Source organism: Numenius arquata, chromosome 4, assembly GCF_964106895.1.
Source record: "Numenius arquata chromosome 4, bNumArq3.hap1.1, whole genome shotgun sequence".
NCBI classification, from domain to species: domain Eukaryota; kingdom Metazoa; phylum Chordata; class Aves; order Charadriiformes; family Scolopacidae; genus Numenius; species Numenius arquata.
In genome coordinates this window covers 44,258,462-44,284,844 of record NC_133579.1, presented here as the reverse complement: position 1 = coordinate 44,284,844, position 26,383 = coordinate 44,258,462, and the positions used below count along the sequence as shown (strand labels likewise).

Here is a 26,383-nt window from a genome sequence, read left to right as displayed (position 1 = left end):
CCAACAGGCCATATAATTAGATAAGGAAAATTTCTCAGGAGTACTTCGTAGGGAGTGAAATTGTTTCCCCCTTCAAGGGAAAAGTCAGACAAATAGAACTTGGCCCTCAGAAAATTGAATTGTCAAGTTCTAGATCCATTTTACTTCCACTTGTATAGAGAAGGGTCATATGTTAACATAAGCCAAGACATTTCTTGGGATTTTTTTCAGTACTATGACCTTTATAATCTCTTCACATGCTTAAAGAGGTAAAATGACATTTTAAGGGACCTATTGTGTCCAGCACTTCAATATTACATGCTCAGATATAGGAATACATTCCTTTCCATAGTAAGATATGAAACTAAAATGGAATTTTCCTTTCTTTGTTTGTTTGTAGTCTTCAAAGCCTTCATAGCCTCAGGAATTATTTTAGGAAATTAATTATTTGCATAAATGGGAAAATGAGATTGGCCGGTTGAAAAGATAAGCTTTACACAACAGTCAAGTATTCTATATCATATTATCTTTCAGAGGGCCAGGTGGTAGGTAAGACATCTCTCCCCTTTCTGAAGGTAAAAAGGTCAATATTTCACATTCATCAAGAAGTCCTAAAAACTCTGGGTCATCCAGAAAGAAAATATAATGAATATGTTGTATTTGACTTCATCTTTGCAGCTACAGATTAAGCTTTCATCTGCTTCTTTTTTTTTTTTTTTTTTATACAGAGCTAGAGAAAATAAACATGCAAATTCTGCTGCACTAAACCAGAAGTTTTGTAATTGACTTAGAAATTAAAAATCATAGTAAATTTTAGTGGGTTGGTACTGTTTACTTTGTCACTCACTTCCAGGGGTTGCCGTCCTTTGATGGGCAAATTTTATGGCCACTGTGTTCACTGTGGAGTTGAGTTCCATCCCCAAAAAGGGATTAAATCTGGATACAAAGAGAATAAAGCACAATTCAAAAAAGCAAATTACAGAAAGAATTTCCTCAGATAAAAATGATTGTTGCACGTGGATAATTTTTTACATTTCACATTCATGAATTTTTTTAAAAAAAAAGTCTATGTGAGACCTACCATTCTTGTGTTTGGGGTGTCAAGAAATTTTGGAGGCCTGCCCTGCCAGGTGAATGTATCCTACTGTCATGTGATAATTGGCCATGAGTTAGCTATGTAAATAGCATAAATTGTATAAGCTTGGGTATAAAGCTCCTTTTCTTCTTGTGTCAGGTATCATCTTTGATACGCCGAAGAACAAGACAGAAGATTCTAGCAAACTCCTGCCACGACACATTTCATATACAATTAGGACCAGTGTTCTCTATAGCATGAGAACAGATTTGATTAAAAACCCAGCGTGGAAATCCCATCCCCAGAAGTTGCCAGCTGATGGGTTTAAATACAACCACATCTTTATTCCTCTTCAAGACATGATTGAAAGGGCAATTATTTCAGCACAGACTGGGACAGATACCTCAGTGCCAGCCATTCAGGTGCAAGCCATGCCTTACCCTTGTCATACCAGTGATCTGTAAGTAAACTTTCAGCTTTTTAATTCAATATATTATGCTGGTGGGTGAATGTATATCTCAGCACAGGATTGAACCAGTGTGTCCACTACCAGAATATTACAGCATAGCAAATGTTGTTTAACAGCTGTGACCACAACACTTTATGCAACTTCTCCTAAGGGGTCACTTGCCAGAGAGCTGTCTGCAGCTGTACGGTGGAGTAGTCTGTTAGACAGAGGCTGTGTCAACGTATTGTGCAACTAACTTAGATTATGCTAAGAAACCCACTTTCCATCCTTAATTGTCCTGTACACAAACTGTAAATTGGTTCCTGATACATATAGAAGTACAGTGCAAAGTTGATGAAGCAAAAGAAAAGGCGTAGAATTGTTCTTTGTGAAACTGTCAAAATATCCTGACTATTAGAATTTAAAACTAGTCAGTGGTAATAAATCTAGTAAAATGGAGCAGAAGTTGACTGGCTCATGCTATTCTTTACTGTCCAAGTATATTGCTTTACCATAGTCACAAATCTGAATTATGTTTGACTTTGAAATGGAGCTCTAAAGAGTGATTACATCAGTTGTATTGTTGGCAAATACTAATATAGTATTATAGTACTAACACATATATTTAGGTTGTAGGTGAAAAATAAGCAATTCTAACCAGAACAAGAATAAATTTTATTGCTCATGTTGGATCTTATTTTGTGCATACTTTGAGAATAGTCCTAGTATTAGCCTATTAACATTCTGCTAAAAAAATCTTTTACCTTTGGGGTCTAACAACTCTGCATATATGTTCTTTACATACATAGATTCTTGAACAACATAGGGTTTTTTTTCCCGCTTATGATGATGTTAACATGGATGGTTTCAGTTGCTGGCATGGTTCGCAAGCTGGTTTATGAAAGAGAAATTCATCTTGAAGAGGTAAGAGGCAAATTAGCCTCTGAAAATAAAATTTATTTATTAAAGTGTACTGAAATACGAAACTTAAACTTTGAGGTACTTTTATGTACTCATCATCCAGCTGGCTTTGTTTTCACTTGTTTCCTCTCGGCAGAAGGTTCTAGTTCTACCTGCCAACTCAGATTCACAATGTTGTTTAAGCATCAGTCCTCTTAGTATGCAAATATTTTTTCTGAGACAAAAAGCAGCAAGCAAAAGATCCATTAAAGTTGAAGTTGAAAACTGTAAATGGTTGTTTGGAAAAAGACCTTGTGATTAAAATGGGATTTTTTTTCATAAAAAATTTTCTATTTACTGTGTAATTATCAGAAATATAAGGAAGGATGACAGAAAAAAATGAGACAATTATTTGCTTACATCAATGGCTAGTCAGCAGATGCTAAGCATATGGAAGGACACGGGGTTTTATGATACATTTTCTGTATGGATAAATATCCTTTTTTTAAAAGAATTATACTGGTCTTTACTGCTGCATAAAGTTTTAATTTGGGAAATTATCTAAATCTCTAAACTTTGTTTTGTAAGAGAGGCCTTTTTTTTTTAATGCTTTAAAATATTAAATCAAGTTAACAAGGTTAATTTTGATCATTTTATGAAAAACGCTTCAGAAGTAGTATTAGCATGTTTCCAAAAGCATTTAAAAAAAAAAAAAAAGGGTGATTCTTCATACCTCATTAAATTATTATTTGCATGCTAATGCATAAAGGTTTACAAACATATCCACATGGTCCTTTTAGTTCAGCAACAGGCTGGGGAAAAAACATTTGTTTATATAGTGCTGTAGATATCCTCAGTACTTTTTAGAGTATAAAAAGGCAAACTCCTCACTGGAGGACCCAGTAATCTTACATCTGGTTCTGTAATGCTATGCAGAAGAGAGTTGTGCCTGAGCACTAGGATTCCTCATATTAGTATGTGATAAGCTCAGAGGTGGGCCTGCTCAGAATCAGGTTTCATCCAGCAGGGAGCAGTGGAAGGGGTAGCACAGGAAAAGGGAAAGAGACGAGTCATCTGAGGGGAAGATGACATCCTTTGGGGAGCTGGTGGTGTCTTGGTGGCAACATGTTTTGCTAAAAAAAAAAAAAAAAAAATAAGAGAAGGAGAAAATTTATTTCCTAACTTTAACTTTCTTTGTTATGTTGTGTTGCAGTATATGAAGACAATGGGTGTACATCCAGCCATTCATTTCTTTGCTTGGTTTCTGGAGAATGTCATTGTGCTCACAATAAGCAGCTGTGCTCTGGCCATCATTTTAAAAGCAAGCGGTATCTTTGCTTATAGCAACGGCTTCCTCGTCTTCTTTTTCCTCCTGGATTTTGGAGTTACAGTTATTATGTTAAGCTATTTTTTGGGAGCATTTTTTAGCAGTGCTGATACAGCAGCTCTGTGTGCCAGCCTTGTGTATATGATCAGTTTTTTACCCTACATAGTTTTGTTGGTCTTGCAGAACCAGTTGAGTTTCACCAACCAGATTATAATGGTAAATATGTCTTTTCCTTTTCTAATTTTTCTCCTCCAACCATGATGTGTTTTTCCCAGGTTTCTGTTTGCTTTTGTGTTTCACTGGAAATAAGTCAAATTAATAGATATCCAATTGATAAAAAGTTTTTAATGTACAAAGAAATAAAAAATAATTTTTCAAGGAAATTTTGTAAAACTACAGAAAATATAAGGCAGTTGAACTCTTTATGGTTTTGCCTCAAAATGCACACACAATGCTGAAAGTCATTATTTGTTTGGAGGAAAACTAATGATAGTTTCTCTGCTGAGTGAGGATTAGATCAGAAATTTGTCTAGTGTTTATCTGGTTATACAGGTATATGAGTTGTATGTTTCTTTGGCATCAGTTCTTCCCTGTCCTTTCCTGTTTTATACAGGAAACAGCCATAGGCTGTTTTATGTCTTTGTACAGTCTTAACATTCTATATCCCTGATTGGGACATCAAATATCACCATCATACAGTGCAAACCGTATTTCACACGTATGACTTCACTATTTCAAAATAAGTCACATACCAGATTAAGCTGGTGGAATAATTCATACACTATTAAAAAAATGGACACCTTTCAATATCAGTCGGTTAGAAAAATTATACTGATTCTTTGCATTCAAGTAAGCACAGATTTAAGACTGCAGAATTCTGGCATAAATAGGCAGGGTGGAATTTTTGTTGTTATTTATTTATTTATTTATTTTTTCTGTTGCCTTTTTTTTTCTCCCTTCTTTGGGTCACAGAGAGGGAAAAGCATCAGATAACTTGTACACTTTAAAATCTGTTATTTCAAAATAACTCTTCAGATATCCTGGATTTGCTGAAAATCACAGGGCAGCAGCATGTGAAAAAGGAAATAGTTTTTGATGAGCAGAGGCCATCAAGTGAGATGGTGAAACCTTAGCAATGTACGAGGTAGGGACTCAGTTGATGGGAATTAGCACGAACTTCTCTGTACAAAAATGTTTTTTGAATTATTTTGAATTTTATTCAAAATAGCAGCCTATGTCATACTTCTTTCTTCAGACAGCTGGCAGGATGTGTTCCTTTTGTGTCAAATATTGCAGAAACCTTATTTAGTTGCATTATTTTAAAATAGGAGATAAAATGAACTTCTATTTCAGCTCACTTTCAAACTGCAGAATTTTATCACTGAATAATGCCTTCACAAGATCACCAGTGTTTTTCCATGGATTATCAGTCACACTTCCTTTTTATACTACATCACTAACTTGCTCATTTTCCATTTTGTGCTTTTGTGATACAGCATGACTCAGATGCTGTAGAAGTCAAATGTTATTTCCTTGTACAAAAAAAAGCTGTCTCAGCATATAGTACCCAGTGTGTGTGTTCCTTCTGCCTCTGTCTCTTCTTGACTTCTGGTCTTACAAAAATGAGTGGGACTGCTCTTAGTACGTAAAGTATATTCCTTTGCATGCTTTTACAGTGTGATACATTATGTTTTTTCAGTCTGTGGTAGATTTATGATGGTCTATAACTTGTTATAAAGTTAAATAATGTTTTCCCATGTTAATAACTAGGTCAGTGGAACTTTTTAAGGTGGAGCAAATACTACTGCAGTATGTGGGGGAGTATTGTTAAAACATAAAAGGAAATAATGACCATTAGCCTATGTGAAACAAATGTCTATTTATTTTGTGCTTGCTTTTAATATTACAAATTATTTTATTTCATGGAGCTTGTTAATGATGTGTTTTATTTGATGTTCACATCCTGTTTCTCCTCTGGTGTTGTAGTGTCTTCTGTCTACAACTGCCTTTGGGCAAGGAGTATTTTTCATTACATTCTTTGAGGGCCAAGAAATAGGTAAGCTCTCTGGTTAGACGAAAAGCTTTGTAATTTTATTTCAGAAACTACAGTTGGAAACAGTTTTCACTTTGTTCTGAGAAAAAAATCTCTAATAATGTCTTAAAAGGCTAGATCATAACAGGAGAAAAAACTTTTTAATGTCTCTTAAAAACCAAGTTGAGCTTGTGCTGCTTTCTAGCAGTAAATTAAAGTGGGCTTAGCAGGGCTCTATTTGAAATACAAGTTGGAGGAAAATCTTCATATCCCATTAGATGACAGAGTGAGTGTATTCAGCAAATGAAATTGTTCTAGATGCAAACTCAGACTTTATATTAAGTGAAATTCAGTAGAGCTACCTAAAGGTGAGCATCTGACTGAATATCATTTCACTCGTTGAATGTGTTATTTCTCTCAGTTCAGTGGAGGAAGCTTTGGCAAGGCATTTAGAGCTGTTTCTTGGAAGTCCTCATTGATTTCAGTGGCAGCTCTTACGCTTACTTTCTGGTGAGGATATCAACAGGGACTTTTGTAGGATCACAAAATATTTGAGGTTGGAAGAAACCTCTGGAGGTCATCTAGTCCACCACCATTGCTCAAGCAGGGCCATCTAGAGCCAGTTGCATGGGATCATGTCCAGATGGCTTTGGAATATTTCCAGGGTTGAAGACTCCACAGCCTCTCTGGGCAACCTGTGCCAGCGCTCAGTCTCCTTCACAGTGAAAAAGTGTTTTCTGATGTTCAGTGGGTACCTCCTCTGTTTCAGTTTGTCCCTGTTGCCTCTTGTCCTGTCACTGGGTACCACTGAAAAGAGCCTTACTCTGTCTTCTTTGCAACCTCCTTTCAGGTATTTATATAAATTGATAGGATCCCCCTCAAGCTTTCTCTTCTCTAGCTTGACCAGTCCCAGCTCTCTCAGACTTTCCTCATAGGAGAGGACAGCAGTCCCTTAATGATCTTTGTGGCCCTTCACTGGACTCTCTGCAGTACGTCCATGTTTCTCTTGTACTGGGGAGACCAGAACTGGACATAGTACTCCAGGCATGGTCTCACCAGTGCTAAATAAGGAGGAAGGATCACCTCCCTCAACATCCTGGCAATGCTTTGCCTAAGGCAGCCCAGGATATCATCAGCTTTCTTTGTGGTAAGGGCACATTGCTGGCTCATGTTCAACTTGGTGTCCACCAGGACCCCCAGGTCCTCTTCTGCAAAGCCCCTATCTGGTGTCCCCCAGTGTATATTGGTACGTGGGATTGTTCCTTGACAGGTACAGGACTTTGTGCTTCTTGTTAAATTTCATGAGGTTCCTGTCAACCTGTTCTGCTAGCCTGTTCAGTCCTCTCTGGGTGGCAGCATGGCCCTCTGGCATATCATCCACTCCTCCCAGTTTTGTGTCATCAGCAAACTTGCTGAGGATAGCCTCTGCCCCATTATCCAGATCATTAGTTAAACAGGATCAGACTCAGTATTGTCCCCTGGAGTACACTGCTAGTTACTGGCTTTCAGCTAGACTTCATGCCACTGATCACCACACTCTGGGCCTGGCCATTCAGCCAGTTTGCAATCCACCTCACTGTCTTCTCCTCCAGCCCATAATTAACTTCTTTAGGAGGATTTTATGGGAAACAGTGCCAGAAGTCTTACTGAAGTCCAGGTAGACAAGATCCACAAGTCTCCCCTCATCTACCAGGCCAGTCTTTTCATTGTAGAAGTTTAATCAACTTGGTCAAGCATAACTTCCTCTTAGAAAGCGATGCTTGCTACTTCTGATGACATTCTTGTCTGTCATGTGCCTGGAAATGATTTCCAGTACTAGCTACTCCATCACCTTCCCAGGGTATGAATTGAGGCTGACCAGCCTGTAGTTCCCTAGGTCCTCCTTCTTGAAGATTAGAGTAATAACTGCTTTCCTCCAGTCTTCAGGCACTTCTCCCAATTTCCATGATCAATCAAAGATTACTGAGAATGGCCTTGCAATGACACCTGCCAGCTCCGTCAGTGCTTTTGAGTCCATACCATCAGGGTCCGTGGACTTACGTATGTGCAGTTTGCATAAGCATTCCCTGCCCTGATCCACTTCCACCAAAACTGCGTTGTCCTTCCTCCAGACTTTTCCGTTGGTCTCTGGGACCTGGGATTTCTGGAGACCAGACTTCCTTGTAAACATTGAGGCAAAGGTGACATTCAGTACCTCAACCTTTTCCATGTCCTATGTAACCAGGTCCTCTTTCTTGTTGGGCAATGGGCCCATGTTTTCCCTAGTCTTCCTTTTGTCACCTATGTACTTACTGAAGCTCTTCTTGTTGTCTTTGACATCACTGACCAGACTCAATTCCATTTTGATTTTAGCTTTTGCAACTTCATCCCTGGATACTCAAACAATATTTTTGTATTCCTCACAGGTTATCCATCCTTGCTCCACCCTCTGTATGCTTCCTTTTTTGTGTTTGAGTTTTGCCAGGAGCAACTTGTTCATCCATGCAGGTCTCCTGGCATTTTTACCTGACTTCCTATTAATTGGGTTGGACTACTCTTGAGCTTGGCAGATGTGTCCGGGTTCACACATGGATTAGTCTATAACACAATGGTGGTTTATGAGAACAATATAGTACAGAACAAGAAAAGTGTAAGTCATTCACTCACAACAAAATGCTAAGATGAATATTTAATTATTATACATTGGAAAGTAAGAAAAAATTACCTTTACTTTGTAAAGTATTTTGTACATTTCTCATATGTCTGACAAAAGTCAGTAAGAGTGAAAGAGACAGTTGCAGAAAATATTACTTAAATTTCCCACCAGACACTTCATCAAAATGACTCATCTTTATTGAAGAAAAACCAAAATGTGCTTTGTGGAAAAACTGCTTTTCTTGACAATTGTAGAAAAGGAATTGTAGAAGTAATATCATGACTCACTGTACTGCAAACAAAGTAGCATTTTCAGAAAAAAAATGCAATGCTTTTTGTAAATCTACGATTTGGTTACTTTTGTTTTCCATTTAGCAATATGATAGCTTTCTGTAGTACTACTTTTGCACCGTCTTGTCGTCTTAAGTACCTGTTTTGCACTGTCTGCAATATAATAATTTTATGAAACAATTATTCAGTGAGTTTGTTGTTCCAGTTTACTTTCAAATACTGTCAGTGCACAAAAATTCTTGCTTCTAATTAGAATTCACAGATTTAAGTTTTCAGATTTAGCATTATAGAAATGACTTTAAACTTTGTGTAACTCATTTCTTTATAAGATCGGCAGAATGGCATAAAGCTTGATTCATTGAAGAGGTCAGTGCCCCATTTTGTCAGTCGTAGTTCTTTTTCTTTTGCCAAATTAAGGGCCAACTAACACTTTGTAAACAGCCCTTTCTACAATGGCTTCTCTGCATTTTCCCAGCAGCAGTGTCACCTGCTGTTCTAAATAGAGGCTTGTAGAGGCATAGCAATTCATTTCTATTCATTAGGATTACTGTTATTAACTATGGTCTTTTTTGTGTCAGTGCTTAAATACCCAGAAATATGCGGTGCTTATGTGTTTGTGATCTTCAATGCTGTACTGATTTAGCTGTGACCTTTTAAAAATCACTATTATTATTACTATTACTACCAGGAATTCAGTGGAATAATGTGCACCAGTCAATGGCACAAGGAGGATACCTGACCTTTGGATGGATGTGCTGGATGATGTTCTTTGACTCCGTTTTATATTCTATAGGTGGCTGGTATTTTAGCAATATTATTCCTGGTAAGATCATGGAGTTGTTCTTATTTCACATTTTTGAAGAAGTTATTGCATGGAATGGATAGAGTTGGCTTTCCTCATTGTATGTAACTAAAACAAAAACATTTCTTTTTCTGAGTTGAGGTTTTGATGTGCAAGACTGTCTGATTGCCTTTAGGGACGATCTTGCTTAGGACTAGGAAAGTCTTCTTACATACATAAATATTGAGTAGTGCTAACACATGGACTAGAACTTGTAGCCAGGCATGAAATATCTTTTGTTTGCTTATGAGGAATTAGGAATTCGTTGGTACTTCACAGTAACAGAGCTCAGTCTAGTACCAAAACTTCCTGTGAAAAAGGTGAATCTTCTAAGTCTGTACTTGGGCTGAAAACCAGAAACACCACCACACTTTCAGATCAAAAAGATCTGGCATTTGAACTGCCTGGTAACTGTATCTTGCTACCAGTCAGTCCACAGTCCAATGCATAAAGAAAACTAACTTTCAAGCATATTTTCAAAAAGTAGTGGGATTTTATTTTTTCGTTAACCGAGTTTTATAAATATTAATGAGTTGGTTGACGCATTTTTAATTGCAGCCTAATGCTTCGCTAGCTGTTTGAATTTTACCTTTCCTCTGATTTGCATGTTACTTTTTCTTGCAGCTACCCTGTGTTAAAAATATAAAAATTAAATATTAAATTTGCCTTGAAAGATAGGGGTGTGTGGAATATACAACTGAATTTTAAAAACTTTAGCTTAAATTACCAGGTGCCCTTCAGTGTGGATGAAATGCAACTCCAAACACACAGAGTCTACTGTGTGATTAGTAAGTGAAGTCTGGAAAAATTGGGCACTGCCAAAGTTTAGGTTGTGTGTTGGAGCATTTTTTTGCCCTTTCTGTTGTATGCTACAATAAATGTTTCTTATGTTGGCTGATTTGTGTAAATCGTGCAGATAATAATGGAAGAGTAATATTTAGTGATTGGTGAAATGGATTATTTTTATGATAAAAAATAAGGCTGTTTGCCTTGGCAGGCTATTTGGTGCATTTTCTTTCCTCTAGATCACAAGATTATGTTAGGCTGTGCCTACATATTGTTAAGTCTATGATTCTGTTACATTTTAAAGCTAATTTGGAGATAGGGTAAAGCACAGTACCACTGAGGATTGGTTATTTTATGGCAGGACCTGGTGTTATGGGCAAATGACTTTTTTCCACTTTGTTAAGGTTTGTTAAGTAAAGCTAAGAGTTTGAGCTAGTAAAATGATCTAACCAGCTCTTTGTAAGTAATGATAGGACATTAGTAGTCTACAAACAAATATGAAATTACTATAAATTTTGCAACAGTTTCTATCATAACTGTTATCTAGGAAAATTTGGATTAAAGAACCGATGGTACTTTCCGTTTACTCTTTCCTACTGGAAGAACTTGTGTGGTGCAGAGAGGAGGAAGAGACATTATCTGAATTCTAATATGTTTTTCTTCAATGAAAACTTCCAAGAAAAAGGTTTGTTGTCATAATAGAATTTTTATAACAGCTCTTTTCTGAATGGTGTGCTGATTTTGATCAATCTGCTGTTATAATTTCATGGTCCAATATTATGTGTTTAGATCTTGTCCCTTTTTCTTCTCTATTATATAGTGTATACTATAAATGTTATATACTAACTGTTCATTGTGCTGTCACCTGTAATACTTGAATTGTTCAATTAAAACTAGTGTGCACACATATTTAAGAAAATGCTTAAAAAACCATGAAACAGGTATCTCTTGAGTTTATCCTGTCCCTGTGTGTTGCCTCTTTGCTTTGTTAGGATCTTCTGAAGTTCCTTGAGTCCTTTCATATTCTTACTGAATCTGAAAAGTGTTATGCTTTATTAACCTTCTTTTTTTTTTAAATGCAGTTTGATTTTCTTCCTTCTCCTTTGCTGTTTTTATTTGCTTCTTGTTTCAGTGAAAAAATTGTTTTTTCACTTTATTCCCTCTATCTCTTACTTCCCTCTTTATAATCACTGTTCTTTCTAGCTCTGTTTCTTAGCCTTTTGTTTAAAAAGCTACTGTTATTGTAACTAATTTGCCTCCAGATACTATCACTGCCCTTCTCTTTCAATGTTCACTTGCTTAAAATGAATTTAGTATTTTTAGGGTTTTTTTCCCCCCTCTCAGGTCTCTTTAAGGACTTTCTCACAATTCATGTTTTGTAAATGTATATTTCCTCTTGGGCCTTAGAACAATGTGATGGGTTTTTGTGGGTTATGGAAGTTACAGGAGCTTGGAAATGATCCAGTTGTCTGCAGTACAGATGAAGCAGCTGAACTCCTCAGCAGTTTTATGCATTGTTATCTCCTAGAGTAGAGCAAACTTCATAATGTCTTGAGGTTTATTTAAACATTTGTGGAAAAGCTATCAAAATGTGTTTTGTCTGAGTTTCTGCAATTTGGAACAATTCCATTTTGTTGAGATGATTTTCTTTGGTCCTTACTAAAAATGAAGTTTTTCAATGTTTTGCGTTCGGTTCACCATAACCCCTGTGGAAAGCGAGGAATAACACTCTCTGCCTGAAAAGTTACTAGCGTGGTCCCTGGTTCAAGCCATCCAAGTGATTGGCTACAACACTGTGGATCTGTTCATCTCCCTTCTCTGCTTAAACTAATGTATATCATGTGCTCGGTAACAAATTGCCTGCGTGAGAACTCTGATGATGCCATGCATGCAAAGGAACTTGTTCTCTTTCATAAGAATTGGGTGTCATTGTACTGATAATGGGATAAATACATTCATGGATACTTTGCTTGGAACAGCAAAGTGACTTGTTTTCTGCATTTGTTCCATATAGTCCAGGTAAGGGTTGGTTCAGTGGGGGTGGAAAGCACTTTGGAAATCAAAGATGCATCAGGGAAGAGCCAGAGTGTAGGTCCTATGAGCTGGAACTATGACTGGAGTAGGGCTGGCAGAACGTGGCTGCTGAGTATCCACTTGGAATTCCTCTTAGGATAAGTCCTAGGGTGATGAATTTACTGCTTGCAAGTAATTTGGAGCTCTTGCTCTGAATCTTACCCATGATACATTGTCTGAGGCTCACGCTGTACTTCAAGATTTTTTAAGTTCCAGAATGTACTTGCAAATTTAGGAAAGGGCACAAATTGAGTTTGGTCATGGCTTCAGTCTCCAGACCAAAAGATAGAGAAGTTAACTGGAAGAGAGGTTCATAGGTAGAAGGACATAAAAAATGTCACAGCTGCTGGTAGTGCCTTGCTGGAAGGCTTTTGGCAAAAGTTCTCTCTAAACTTAAAATTGATTGTGAAAGGAGCACAAAACTTCTTCATTCACAGACTAAACAAACCAATCCTTGAAACTATTGTATCATTTTTTATTTCTAATTTGATTTATATAAATTTATATAAAACATAATTTTATTATAAAACAAAATTCTCTTCTTGTAATATTTATTTACTTGTATTTTAATTATATAGTCAATGATTATGTAAAATATAAATACAAAATATAAAGATAAAATAGAAATATAAAATATAAATTTTCTATATTTTGATATATTATATTAAAAAGGATAATTCTCTCTTCTAATAACTCTCATCCATAAAAGTTTCATTTTCTTTGGACTAGCATTCCAATTTGGCTTGCCTTTGTTTAAAAGGAAACAAAAAGATCCCACTGCCAGATTTCTCTGTTGTAATGAGTCAATAAAATATTACATGTTAATAATATGTTTATGGGGCTGGTGATTGACTGTGCTCACGTTTGGAAAGTAGTGCCAACCTTTCCTCCTGACATAGGAAGGAAGTCAACTTGATCTGCGTCATATGGTCTCAGCCAGTTAGAAATGCTGGGTATCTATTTGCGTTGAGGACCTTGAATTATGTTTAGACAAGACTGCTCTTCTGAATCATTTCGCAAAGAGGTCTGCTTTGCTTTATTGACTGAGGGAATTAAGAGCATTAACTGGCTATGCCTGTTAATACTATGTTATGTGCCTGAAAACAGATGGCATATATGGAGTAGTTCACGCAGTTAGAATTTTCTCATACTTATGGGCATAAAACAATGATTCAAGCAATGTTATTATAAGTGTTTTTTTCTACTAGAAATAAAATTTAACAACTGTTTTATGACCCCATGGAGATGTATGTGGATATGCACACAACTTGGCATAACTGTTTTAGGTTGCTTTTTAAAACTGCAAATAGGCCAAATTCTTAGTGAATATTAATGAGTGTAGTATCTTTGATTTCAGTGGAGTTTATGTCAGTTTGGAGCATCTTAACATCTATTCTAGACTTTGGTAAATGGCAACAGGGATTAAGTACATTTGTTATTCCCTATATACACACACATATGTTTAGATTCAGCAACCCTCTCAATCTGCTGCTCTTCCCCATACAGACCCAGTACCTCCAGGTTGGAAAGGCCCTTGCAGGGAAGGAGCCACCATTGGTGTCATGCTGCTGTCTCTCACCAAGGAGCACGTGGATGGCCAGAAGGCTGCTGTTAAAGATCTCAGCCTCACTTTCCACAGAGGTCAGATAACAGCTCTCTTGGGACCTAATGGAGCTGGCAAGACAACAGTTATGTAAGCCTGACATTTAATACCGTTATGCTCCCCTCTGATCCCTGCTACGCTTTCTCACTTTAAAATGTTTGTGAACTCTTTCCTATGCCTTTGGTTTTTTTCCAAGTAAATTTTTAATAAAATCCCCAAAGTACATGGAAAGTGAAGGCTATATATCTATGACAAAAGTAATGTAATGAATAGAGAACCGGGTCTTCTGTGCCACTGAAACCATGTTCAGGAGCAGCTTAAGTAGGAGCTAGGCATGTCTAATTGTGGAGTTGAACGCATCTCAGGAAAGCGTTCTTTTCTGACATCCCATGTGTACTCCTAACACATGGAGAGTGTGGAGTTTTATGGGGCTTTGTGCTTTCTTCCTAGAGGTTGCAAGGGACTCCATTCTTGCCAGTTGAACAGAAATAAAAATAACAAAATGAAAAGGACATTTAAAAATGTCTTAATTAAGAAGTCTATGTATTTCTACCTTTAACTATTATCAGCTTTAATAAAACCAGTGATGCAGGTTGGGACCCAATTAGGAATTACTCCTCAACTAGAATGCACACATGAAAAAGGAAACAATGGTCTGTTGTATTTGGTTGGGAAAAAATGGATTTTGTTCTAGAAGTAAGGAAATGACGGATTGTTGAGATCTTGGTTTAAAAAAAAAAAAAAGCCCAAATCATTAGTGGTGTTTCTATAACTGTGCTCAATTGAATTGCTGTTGCTTTAAGGATGCTAGGACTTGCTTCAGGAAATCCAATTGTGAGATACGTAATACAGTCATTACACATGATCTTCTTTATTTTCTTTCCTAATTTTTTTCTTTTCTTGTATCAGATCACTGTTGACTGGTCAGTACCCCCCGAGCTCTGGTACCATTATTATTAATGGAAAGGACATACGTACTGATCTGGCTGCCATCAGGACAGAGCTGGGTGTCTGCCCACAGTATGATGTTCTGTTCAACATACTAACGGTGCGAGAACATCTGCTGCTTTATGGATCAGTGAAGGCACCTGGCTGGACAAAGGAACAGTTGAATCAGTACGTCAGTGGGTAAGTTTTTCTTGAATTTGTTGAAATCTGTCAAGTAAATCAGTAGTGTCTATTGTAAACCGCTCAAACAAGAAAGTGCTAAATCAAAATTGCAAGTAGAAGTAAATGGAAGCTGCAGGTTTTCCATGAGTTTTTATCACACTTCATGTTCTGAAATCGTGCCTTGAAAATAGATTTCTTAGTTTCTAACCTTTACTTGAATGCATTTGTAGTGAAACTGTCAATGTTTAAAAACCTGGTAAACAGAACCATCAAATAATCATGTTTTGACTGGAGTGGAGATGGTTAGCCTGGTAGCAGCTGTAGTGGTTCCTGCCTCATGCTGTCTGCATTACCTCCCTTCTTGCTGGAGAGGCAGATGGAAAATAAACTGCTGTGCGTTCATCCTGAGTTTTCAGTGACTTTATGTATTTATTATCCTGTTTTCCCTCACCTGCAGTAGTAGGAAGAGGCAGAAAAGGCAGGTAAAGGCAGTGCTTGTTACAGTCTTTTTAAATAGGCCATGATCTTTTTCCTTTGTCAAATTCAAACTTTAAATGTGTTTAATAAGTGAAGGGGTTTAAAAACAAACACTCCCATGGAAAAACGAGTCAGAGCTCTGACATGACCTCAGAGGATTTGCCACTTGTCAGGTTGAGAATGTTTTCTAGTGTTTTTAGGCTGCTACTTCTTTGGTATAGGACTACATCTTCATTTTTGCATCATGTATGTTAAACTACTAGGAAACTATACAAGGTGAGATCTTGTTCAGTAATAGCAAATTGCATTTTCTGAACTTTAGGAAAAAAATGCCACACTATTAGAAGAGCATACAATGTAAGTTGTTTCTATTTACCTTCTGATTCATGCTAGACTGTGTGGAGGGCTGTGCGCTTCCACACTTCAATGGAAATACATGCCAAGTTGATGAGACTTCTCCGTAAGTGTACAATTAGGCATATGCAGACACATTTGTAGCAAAGTAGCTTTCCTTTTTTGTAGCTATTATAAAAGCCTGTTACTTTAAAATTTTGATCTGCAAAGTCTCTGGTGGGGGACACTGCACAACAAAACCAACTCTCTAGAACAACAAGGACAAACCAAACATAGTGTTTTGTTAAAATTTATGCAAAATAGTATTCTGTATTTTATTGTACTTAGACTGCTGAATTTAAATTTCAGCAGTAGTCTGTCATACTAATGGCACATAAGAATACTCATGACACTGCAGGCCTTGCTACTAAGAAAAAAATAATTTTTTTTAAAGGCAATGAATGCTTTAAAATACTTCAGAGAAATTAGAAAAGCAACAAAACAATGAAACAAAATTTGCTTTTTATTAAGAGGGCTTCTAAAGAGATCAAGAATAATTTTGCTGGATATATATCTATACGACAATTATAGAAACCTCTTTTCTTAAAAATGAAAAATTCTCTCAGGGTAAATGGCATGGTTTACAGACTGCATATTCAGTCAAATGATTCTGGATAGTAGTTTAGGACTGTTGAGCCTTTTATGTGTTGCTTGCCAGGCTGATAGCAATTGAAAGCTTTTAGGTAAATGTATGGATGTTCAATGTGATGAAAAATAAACTGATGGTCTTTCAGTGCTGCCTTTATTAAGCATATTTCCTCACACCACTTAGATGCAAGATCATCAGAGGGCAAGGGTGGAATAGGCAATGTCTGTAAGGTATCTCTCAGCCCTTAACACAGGGGTTGGATTAGGTGTATTCTACCTATGGATTGCTAATCTGTTTACTTTACAGAAACATGTCTTCAAAGGAAAAAAAAAAAAAAGGAAAAAAGAAAAGCAGCAGTGTTACCTTATTTGCTTCACATGACTACACATTTGCTAATAACTCAGGCATTTTTTTAAGGTTCTTTATGTTGTTGCAAAAATTGAAGCAGTGTTTCAGTTATGAAACTACCCATCTTTACCGTGGTTTAAGAGGCTATAATCTAGAGTTTCCTGAAATTGTTGGACAAACTGATATTTACTTTATTTGACTTAATTTCAAAATTTTCTGTTCTTATCCTGCACAATATTTATCCAGATTTTTTATTTCAGGTGGTAATGACTGTTTATACTTTGTATGAATAGAGATAATTTTATTTTAGTAGTTTTTGTCACCAAATTGTATAAGCAGTTAGAGGTAGTATTTTTTTCACTTTCCATTTACAGTGACTTTTCAGTAATTCTCCTCTGAGTAAATATGATGTGACTGGAAAAACTTTTTCCAGATTGGTCCTGTTTCTCTACTCCTATTTCAGAGCTCTGGAAGATGTGGATTTATCCCAACATCAGTACAAACCTGTTGGATCCCTTTCTGGGGGAATGAAAAGGAGGCTGTCAATTGCCATCTCGTTTATTGGAAACTCCAAGACAGTTGTTCTAGATGAGCCCACCAGTGGAGTAGATCCATGTTCTCGCCGTAGCATCTGGGATGTTCTTCTGAAGTACAAAGCTGGTACAAAGCTTATGCACATAAATTGCTGCTTATTTTCTTTTCTGGAATTCTGTTTCAATAAATTTAAATAGGATAGTCAGAATGTTAGTGTTGCTATTCAGTAACTAAATACATTAATTTCAGAGGTAACATTTTATCAAATTTAGGAAACTTTAAAGTAGCCAAGTGAGACTACAAGAATTATCTGCTATCTCACAGAAAGATGCCCAATCCAACAGAAGATTGAATTTAGATCCGAGTCCTGTCCTGAAGATTCTCTTCTGTTACCTTTTTCTTTTCTATTAACATCTCAAAATTATTTTCTGGTTTTCATTTTCCATTTTGAACATATCTGTATATAGATGCATATATATGTCTAATGAAAATGGACTCATCAGTCAGTCTGCTACATTAATTTTTTAAGTACCATGAGGTTAAAAACTTCTTGTGGGAAGCAAACTCTTCAGACAGTGAGCACTCAATTAGCTGTAATATCTCGCAGTGAATGATCCGTTGAAATAGACGCTGTTGTTACATGGTTTTAAGGAATCTCTTAAACTCTTAAAAAAGCTTGAAGTTGTAATGGTTTCATACCGCTTACTATGTATAATACAAGACAAAGCAAGTTTAGACCTGAATCTAACTCAGACTATAAATCTGAATGCAGGTTTTGTTTGTGTTTGGCAGTTGTGCTTTGAAGGAACCTGAAAGATGCTCCCTTAAGGTTAAAGGACCCTTGGGGAAAGCAAGATGCGTTTCTCTAGAAACGAGGCTTTGTAGACATGTACCAATCTTTCTGATGCAGGTTGCACACTGATCTTTACCACTCACCATCTTGATGAGGCAGAGGTGCTCAGCGATCACATTGCCATCCTGCAGCATGGCCAGCTGAGATGCTGTGGTTCTCCCTCTTATCTGAGAGAAACATATGGCCAGGGACACAGTCTAACGCTCATAAAAAAGGTATACTAAAAATGTACTGTACAGAACATAACAGTGCCTGCCAAGGCACCTGTGTATATTCTAAGGGAGCTGCATGTCCCTGCCAGGAACTAATATGTGATATAGATTATTAGAGAGCTAGCAAAACATGTTTTTATCCGCTTTCTTGGTTGCTTTGGGTGGTTGGTATTATTATTATTATTATTAATTAGAAGAACACAATTACATCTTTGAAAATGATCGATTTCAATACTTAGCTGAAAAGGGCTTTCTCACTGTTCTTTATTCCTGGGAAGCAGTGTCTGCATCTCAGCTTTGGTGCAGTTTCATTAGTGGAAATTTTCTTGTATGAATTCTACTATCAACTCCGATACTTCTGGTAACATTTAATTTTTTGTGCATGATTATCTTTCTTTCCTCATAGCCCTGTGTGTTTGAAATCCAGGATCCTAAGCATATTTTTCGGGTCACATCTTTGGTACAGACCCACATTCCAGAAGCCTTCTTGAAAGAGAACAATGGGACTGAGCTAACATACGTGATTCCAGAAAGGGCAGATAAGACCTCATTTAAAGGTCTCTTCCAGGCTTTAGATCAAAGCCTTCATCATCTACATGTGACTGGCTATGGCATTTCTGACACCACCTTGGAAGAGGTATTTCTAATTTTTCTGCATAATGGCATTTTTTTGGTTAGAGAATCCTGTATTAGCTTCCAGCTACTCTTATTGTATCTTTCATAATTCACAACAGTTTCTTGCAAGAGGCAGATTTTCTTAAAAAAAAAGAAAAAAAAAAAGAAAAAAAAAAGTCATCTCCGGCAAAATACTTTATACTTTTTCTGTACTGTTAATTTCAGCATCCACTGCACTATAACTTATTTCTGATTTAAAGGATCTGATGTGAAGAGTGAGGAACTGTGTAACTCTTAAATATTTGTTTCTACATTTACTTAAGGAAAATTTAATGTGTCATTGACTTAATGAAAACCACTGTTGTTGTCCTGGATCTCTAGCACTGGAATGAGCTTGGAATTTGCAAGTCTGGAGGTTCAGTTCAGGTAGCTCTTGGGACTGAAAAAAAATTGCTGAGAATACTCTCTGACTTACAAAGTTCTAAAGCTTAGGGCTTAGCAAAACTGTGTGGGGAAATCTCTAAAGAGTATTTTGTGTATATACCTAGAGAGAGACAGACAGACACGGATATATATACACACACATATCTGTGTGTGTGTGTTCCAAACAGACCAGAGAAAGAGAGTATGTTATGCTGCTTCATCACTTCTGAATTTAGTGCTGTGTAAATAGCCACATCGTTGAGAAGTTATTTTCCTTGGACTGTTTTTAACCCAACTATAACTTCTAAATATCAAGATTCCCTAAACCACCACTGTTCAAGTTCTGTATTATAGATCCTTTTGAAAATGTATTTTTTTCCACTTCTTCAAGTGATGACAGGAGATGGACATAAGTATTTTTTGGTGCACAAAACACATCTGTTTTTATTTGATTCATTCAGTATCACTTTGTGAAACTCATTTCTCCAGTGATTACCTATAGTGTTAAAGACAGGCAAGGTTGGACTGTTTTCTAACAGAAAATTTAACATATGTTAGAAAAAAATCCCACAAAAATAATGAAATGCAGATTCCTGTAGAGTGATATTTTTTTATATACAGCAGTAAATGCTTAGTATAGAAAAGGGGTTTTTCCCTTCTCTATCTGTTCCCTGGAAATGTATGAAATGATATGATGTAGTACTGTGGTCAGCTGGAATATGAGATAGCTGAGGGAAGTGCCTGGTTTTATGAAGAAGATACACTTTAAGGCCTGTCAGACATCACTTATGCATTGTATTTTTGCTGTGTGAGCTATATATATATGGGAATTAATGGGGTCAGGTATTTGAAACTGCATCAGCAGTTCTGTGTTTGTTTTGCAAGTTTAGAATTGTTCATTTTACATAATCTGTGGATAAAATATAAAAAGAACCCCAATACTGCAAGTAAACCTAAAATGACAATTGTTGTGGAATTTATTGAACACCACCACATGGAGCTGCTCTATCCTGAAGTGGTCCACTGGGAGACATCTTTAGAACTATATTGAATTGCTACATAGGTTTTTAGGACCCTGCACAAGCATAACAGATCTGGTTTTGCATATTTGCTTTTAAACTGCAGTCCAAAGAATGATCTACCAGCAAATATGTGGTTTCCTTTGAAGTTAAGCTCTATATAACCAAGTTATTTACAAAGAAAAATAAACACCAAACCATCTCTTTAGCATTTCTCTTACAAATGCCCACAGTACATAAAGCTAGTGTGGCAAGCATTTGCTATGACAATGGCGGGGGTGGGGTGGGGAAGGAAGGAGGAAAAAATTAAATTATACAAGTTTAATAAACATTTTACCTAATGCTATAAAATAAATTACATTCCTGCTATACAATTCTATAAGGCAAGTCAAAAGCTTATTGGAAGATTGTTATTTTCTTTCAAATTATATAGGGTGATTAATTTGCTATAAGAAAGAATACTGTTCACTGCCAAACTTTATAGATTCCGAGGTAATGTATATATTGAGAACTTTTTTTTGATTATGTCCCTGTGGGATATCATAGGACTTTCCAGAACTCGCATCTGTAAATGTGAATTTTTCATGGAATAAGAGGAAGCTTCCTCAGTGTGCTGCATCTGTTATTCAGTTGAGAGCTTGCTTTTTTGTTGCTTTCTGCAGGTTAAAAAAAGCTTTAAAGGTGGTATTAGATATTGATGCATCCTTATTCAGCTTGAAGACTTAATGCATTAATTTGGGGTGATTTCTGTCATTTCTGCATCTCATCATTAGTCGTTGTTACAACCTCAATTCTCCATTTTCTTATCAAAAGCCTCTTTGCATTGGCAACTAAATGGATAGCACATAATAGTGCTATTTAGTCTATTCAAACAATTCAATCTGGAAACAAAGAACTCTGACTTTAAAGGAAAAATGTGTTATAATTTTTATTTTATCTTTTCTTTTTGTTCTTTCATACACTCACCATTATTCCTTTTCAGTCTGAGGGACACTCACACTCTAAAAATTTTACTCTTCAAGGGAAAACAGGCTTCCATTCATACTTCAAAGCAATCTTGAAGTTCTAACAAAATCAGTTTCTGACACTTTCAAATCTCACTAATATTATATTTGCTTCATTTTTGGTTTTAAATATCTTTTCCAACCATTTTTATTTGTGAACTTTATAATGATTGTAATCCAAAGAGTGTTAGCAGAACCAAAAGAAGGATAGAAAGATGAACTAAATTCAGTGTATACTGAGAGCTCTCTGGAGGATGATGTTTCACTTTTTGGCAACTCTGGAGGTTTCAAAGCTTATTGCTTTCTTGCTTTGCTTTGAGAAAAGAACAAAACCAATGAAACATCTTTGCAAAGTAAGATGTGTCAAAATATCCGTTAATGGTGTACTACTTTAAATTATCTTTCTTGAAATGACCAAAGAGTTTTTCCCAAAACTTTCCAGGAAAAGAAATATACCTCCTTGAAATATTTTATCCTTAAAACATTTATATAGCTTCTAGTGGGATTCAATTTTATTGAGAGTGCTCTAACAACATCTAATCCTAATTCCATGTGCTGCTTACTTTTCAGGGACTTTTATATGGCTTTTTAATTACTTAATACGTTACCGCTCAGAATTTTGACTACTCTTTTTGCAGGTGCTTGTTGCAAATTAACTGACGGCAAGCAATTCAAGCAATTAACACATTCCCACTGCAAAATACCTAGGATAAACATGAAATTTGTGGGATAGGAGGGCTCAGAAATGTTACTAAAATATCAGTCAGTGGTTTTAGATTATAAAGGACTGTCTATAGGTGTTGGTTGGTTATCCTTTTATTCCCTACTTTGTTTTCTCTCTCTTTCATTCACTTTCGTTTTTTGCACTTTTTCCTTTCAGGTGAAGATGCATTTTAGGAATGATAACTAAGGTGTGACAGGGTCCCTATGCTTGGCAATGAAGTGTCAAGGATACAGTGCCACTGTAGGATACGGTGTCAAGGATATCCAGAGTAAAGGATACTGTGCCAATTTTCCTTTTCAATAATTTTACTTTTCAATTAAGCCTCTTCTAACTGACTGCACTCACTGAAATTGAGAGTATATTTATTTTAGACAGTCTGCTTCCAGCAGTAGTAATGTCTGATGTTTATAGTTATACCAAGGAATGGTACACAGAGAGGCTCCTGCTTATACTTACTGCTGTAACAGTGAAGGTCAGCTCTCTTTGTTATGTACCAAAATGGACAGCTGGAAGCAGAAAAGATAGAGGGGTTGCACCTGCGTGGAGGAGTGGACAGGACAGGTGACCCAAAACTGACCAACAGGATATTCCATCCCATTTGCATCATGTTCAGTATAAAAGCTGAGGGATCAAAGTGGTCAACCCTCTTCTTCAATAGCCAGTGTCCAAGGAGGACTCTCTCCATTCTTCTGCCTTTGATGACAATTCATGTGTTCCTGAATTCAGTTCTTGAATTCAGTTCCTGTCTACCCCTGTATCCGGTCCCAATGCTTGCCAGTGAGACGATCATCATCGTGGTATCTCAATATCAGTTTTGTATATAGGTTTATATATTTCATTATTTTCTTATTAATATTATTATCTTTTTATTGTTAATATTTCATTATAGCTGTTTCAGTTTTCTTTTTTTTCAACCCATAAGTCTCTCTCCCTTGTTCTCTCTCCCTTCTGCTTCTGGGACAGAGTTAACTGGAGCTCAGTGTGGGGCCCTGAGCAACAACAAGCCTTTAAACAGTCTCCTGTTTAATTTGTTTGAAGGCTTGTTGATCAAGATTTAGGCTGTGCTGGTCATTAAATGAATGACAGATGCTCTCTATTAACCCCTCGCCCTTCCCAGAAGGGGAAGGTCCTGTTTATACTTATTGCTTATTCCCAGAAGGAATATCTGGGAAGAAAATGTCTGTCTGCAACTCCAGCAGGAATTTTGACACTGAACTGAGTATATGCAGGCAATGTTTTGTGGCGTAGCCTTCATCCTAGCCAGAGAGGGACCAGTTCCTTTGGGTTTTAGTCAGTTCAGTTTAGTTTTGTTTGCTTGACAGAACTGGTGAGCAGAGGAGCCATCAGCAAGCAGGACCAAGGCAACAAATTAGAATGTGGCTTCGAGCAGTGGGGATCTCCCTCCAGGGTCTAATATAGAAATGTCAGGAGGTATTAATTTTTTCTGGCCTTCCAGTTGTTAATGGCCAAAAAGTGTTCCTTGAAAATTCGCAGGTAAGACATGCAATCAATAACCACTGTTAAATGGCAACTGTATTGACTAAGCAAAACATGGTTTATGTAACAGTCAGACCTTAGCAAGTCAAGAAATATCTTTCCACAACTTTAAAGAACTTCAAATTGACTGTTTTTTATTGACTATCATATGAGCTCCTTGGGAAAAAGGATTTTTTTTTTGTTGTAGCTGATATCAGGCTTTTTTATGGGAAGAAATAAATGCTTTTTTAATGATTTCTGAAAGTCGCTCTGTGGTTATAATCTAAGTCTTGCAGCTCAACCCAAACAGAGAAGAGAAAGCAAAAGAAGGCTTTCATCAAGAGAAAGCAAAACTTGGTTGTACTTTTGCTGTTCAATTAGAGATGTTCATGGTAGCTGTATTTTCTATTAATTTTTGTTTGTTTTTTCTTTTTACCAAAGTTCCTAGATCATTGCTTAAATTGCAGTTCAGGTTAAGATGAGAAAAAATTAATTTTATTTTTCATTTTGAGTAGGATGAGTGTTAACAATTGACTCACTATGAAAGCTGTTGCAAGCTTCTGAAAGGCTGAGGGACTGATAAATGAAATACATCTCTATAAAACTCAAAGGATTTTATATGGATAGAACCAAGAAACAGAAGTAAGCACGAAATAGTAGGTCTAACACAAACATATTTGGCCAAGTGTGTATACCATTTAAATAGATCTCATGATTATAAAGATGGTGAAATCTGCTGCAATTTTTTAAAACGTTATCTTTAACTCCATTCTGAGGTGTCCTCCCTTGCTTAGGAAGATTTGGCCTTTACAATTTTACTCTTGTGTAGATTTTTAGATTGTTACTTTTATTAAAAAAAAATAATTCAGTTTTTGCCATGGTGATTTTAGGTAACAGGATCCTATAATCTTCTCTCAATTTGGGGTATGTAATGCTAATGGTTTTACTACAAAATATGCATTGTTGTCCAGTCCTCTCCATTGTATTAGTTAGACAGGACTTTGTTAATGTTGACTGTGCCTGATGATTGCATTGTCCTTTAAATGTATTTCAGTACCATTATGCCCACATGATTGCATAAATCTGTGGACACTTCCCAGAACGCTGTGGATTCTTGATTCTGTAGGATTTTGTACATTAGATTTAGCTGAACTGGTGCAGCTATAACTCTGGTAGTGGTTCCATTTGTGCCCACAGATTTCTAGCTAGAATATCAGAAAGGACTTGGAACTGTTAATATGCCCTTGGTAAAAAACTGCAGTAACTGAGTTCCAACATATGCCACAGTTTAGGAGCATAAAATGCCAATCAAGGGCAGCCAGTCTATTGAAAAAGTCTTTGCAAATAGTAGTGGCCACGGGCCAACAGTGGTTTGCATAGGTGCTTTTGCTTCTATTGGCATTTATTCTTTTCCTCTTATCCCCAGGATTCCTGCACTGGAGGGCTTGACTCATTTTATAGTCATTCCAGCAGGGTGGCTACACGAGCAGCTGCTAATATCTGACAACCTGAATGGTCTGGGAGATATATATAAGTGTGTGTGTGTGTGTATATATATATATATATATATATATATATATATAAAAGGTGGCTTTTACAACATGGATTCTAATTTATTTTTTTCCTATTTCATGAAAGGTATTTCTGAAGCTACTTCAGGACTCAGAGAAGATGCCCTACATTCAACGAGCAGCACACCTGGACCATACAAATGCTGCCAAATCAACCTGTAAGTAGAAAATTAGGTATCCTCTGAAACAGCCAGATTTATAAAGATCACAAACACAAAGATTAACATGCACAAAGTTCCTAAACTTGAGGAATGCACAAGTAAATGGAGAACACTGCCTACTACCACTTGGTAATGTTTTTTTTGTGTGTGTGTGTGTGACATGATCTGCCTTGTGTAGTAGGTTTTATGTTTACTGTGATTCACCTCTGTATCACTTCACAGTCGTCTTCCCACCCTTGTAATATGTGAACATACGCACACAATCATTGTCTCACTGCATCAGCGTTAACATACTACTTCCTACCAGTCCCTGGCAACTAGTTACCCTCTTTGACTCATACTAACAATTGATAAATATCGCTGAGATATAACACTGATATAAAATCTGTAAGCTATTAGAAAGGTGTATTCTTCTCCATGTGCAAATAAAAAAAAAAAAAAAGGTTATTTCAGGCTGCTTTACATGTTTGTTTGTTTTAAAACAAGTTCCTTCATGCCTTCTATTTTCCTGCACTGCAAGCCTGGGAGGGCATCCTTGTTAACATTTCAGAAACCTTAGGAAGCTTGTTCTTAAAAACTCTTCTTAGAAGTCACTAATGTGATACCTTGCAAAATGCAAGGCTCAAGTTCTCTAATGATACTGTGCACCAAGCTCATCAATATTTCTCATTGTTCCTGGGATTCTCATGCTTCTACACATACAATGTTTCTTTCTATTTGATTATTTAAATATAGATTATAGTCTTTGGTTAGATGTCAAACCATCTATATGGAGTCCTTCTTGTTTTGATTCTACAGAACGCAGGCACAGAGAAGTCCTGGTCTGTTACCAAGGACTTTCATTGTTGCAATAATGGAAATAACAATTTTGAACCTAGCTTGTGT

General features: G+C 36.6%; 1 protein-coding gene across 1 annotated transcript in view; it reads left to right on the top strand.

Annotated features, from left to right (window-relative positions):
* ABCA13 (ATP binding cassette subfamily A member 13) overlaps window positions 1-26,383 on the top strand; it is a 193,206-nt gene that overhangs the window by 78,485 nt on the left and 88,338 nt on the right. The window contains exons 24-35 of the mRNA XM_074146216.1: window positions 1,214-1,514; window positions 2,312-2,426; window positions 3,616-3,945; window positions 5,716-5,785; window positions 9,375-9,509; window positions 10,861-10,998; window positions 13,893-14,079; window positions 14,899-15,117; window positions 17,370-17,566; window positions 18,351-18,508; window positions 18,912-19,142; window positions 25,405-25,495. Coding sequence (XP_074002317.1) covers window positions 1,214-1,514; window positions 2,312-2,426; window positions 3,616-3,945; window positions 5,716-5,785; window positions 9,375-9,509; window positions 10,861-10,998; window positions 13,893-14,079; window positions 14,899-15,117; window positions 17,370-17,566; window positions 18,351-18,508; window positions 18,912-19,142; window positions 25,405-25,495 — 2,172 coding nt within the window. The remainder of the gene's footprint in view (window positions 1-1,213; window positions 1,515-2,311; window positions 2,427-3,615; window positions 3,946-5,715; window positions 5,786-9,374; window positions 9,510-10,860; window positions 10,999-13,892; window positions 14,080-14,898; window positions 15,118-17,369; window positions 17,567-18,350; window positions 18,509-18,911; window positions 19,143-25,404; window positions 25,496-26,383) is intronic.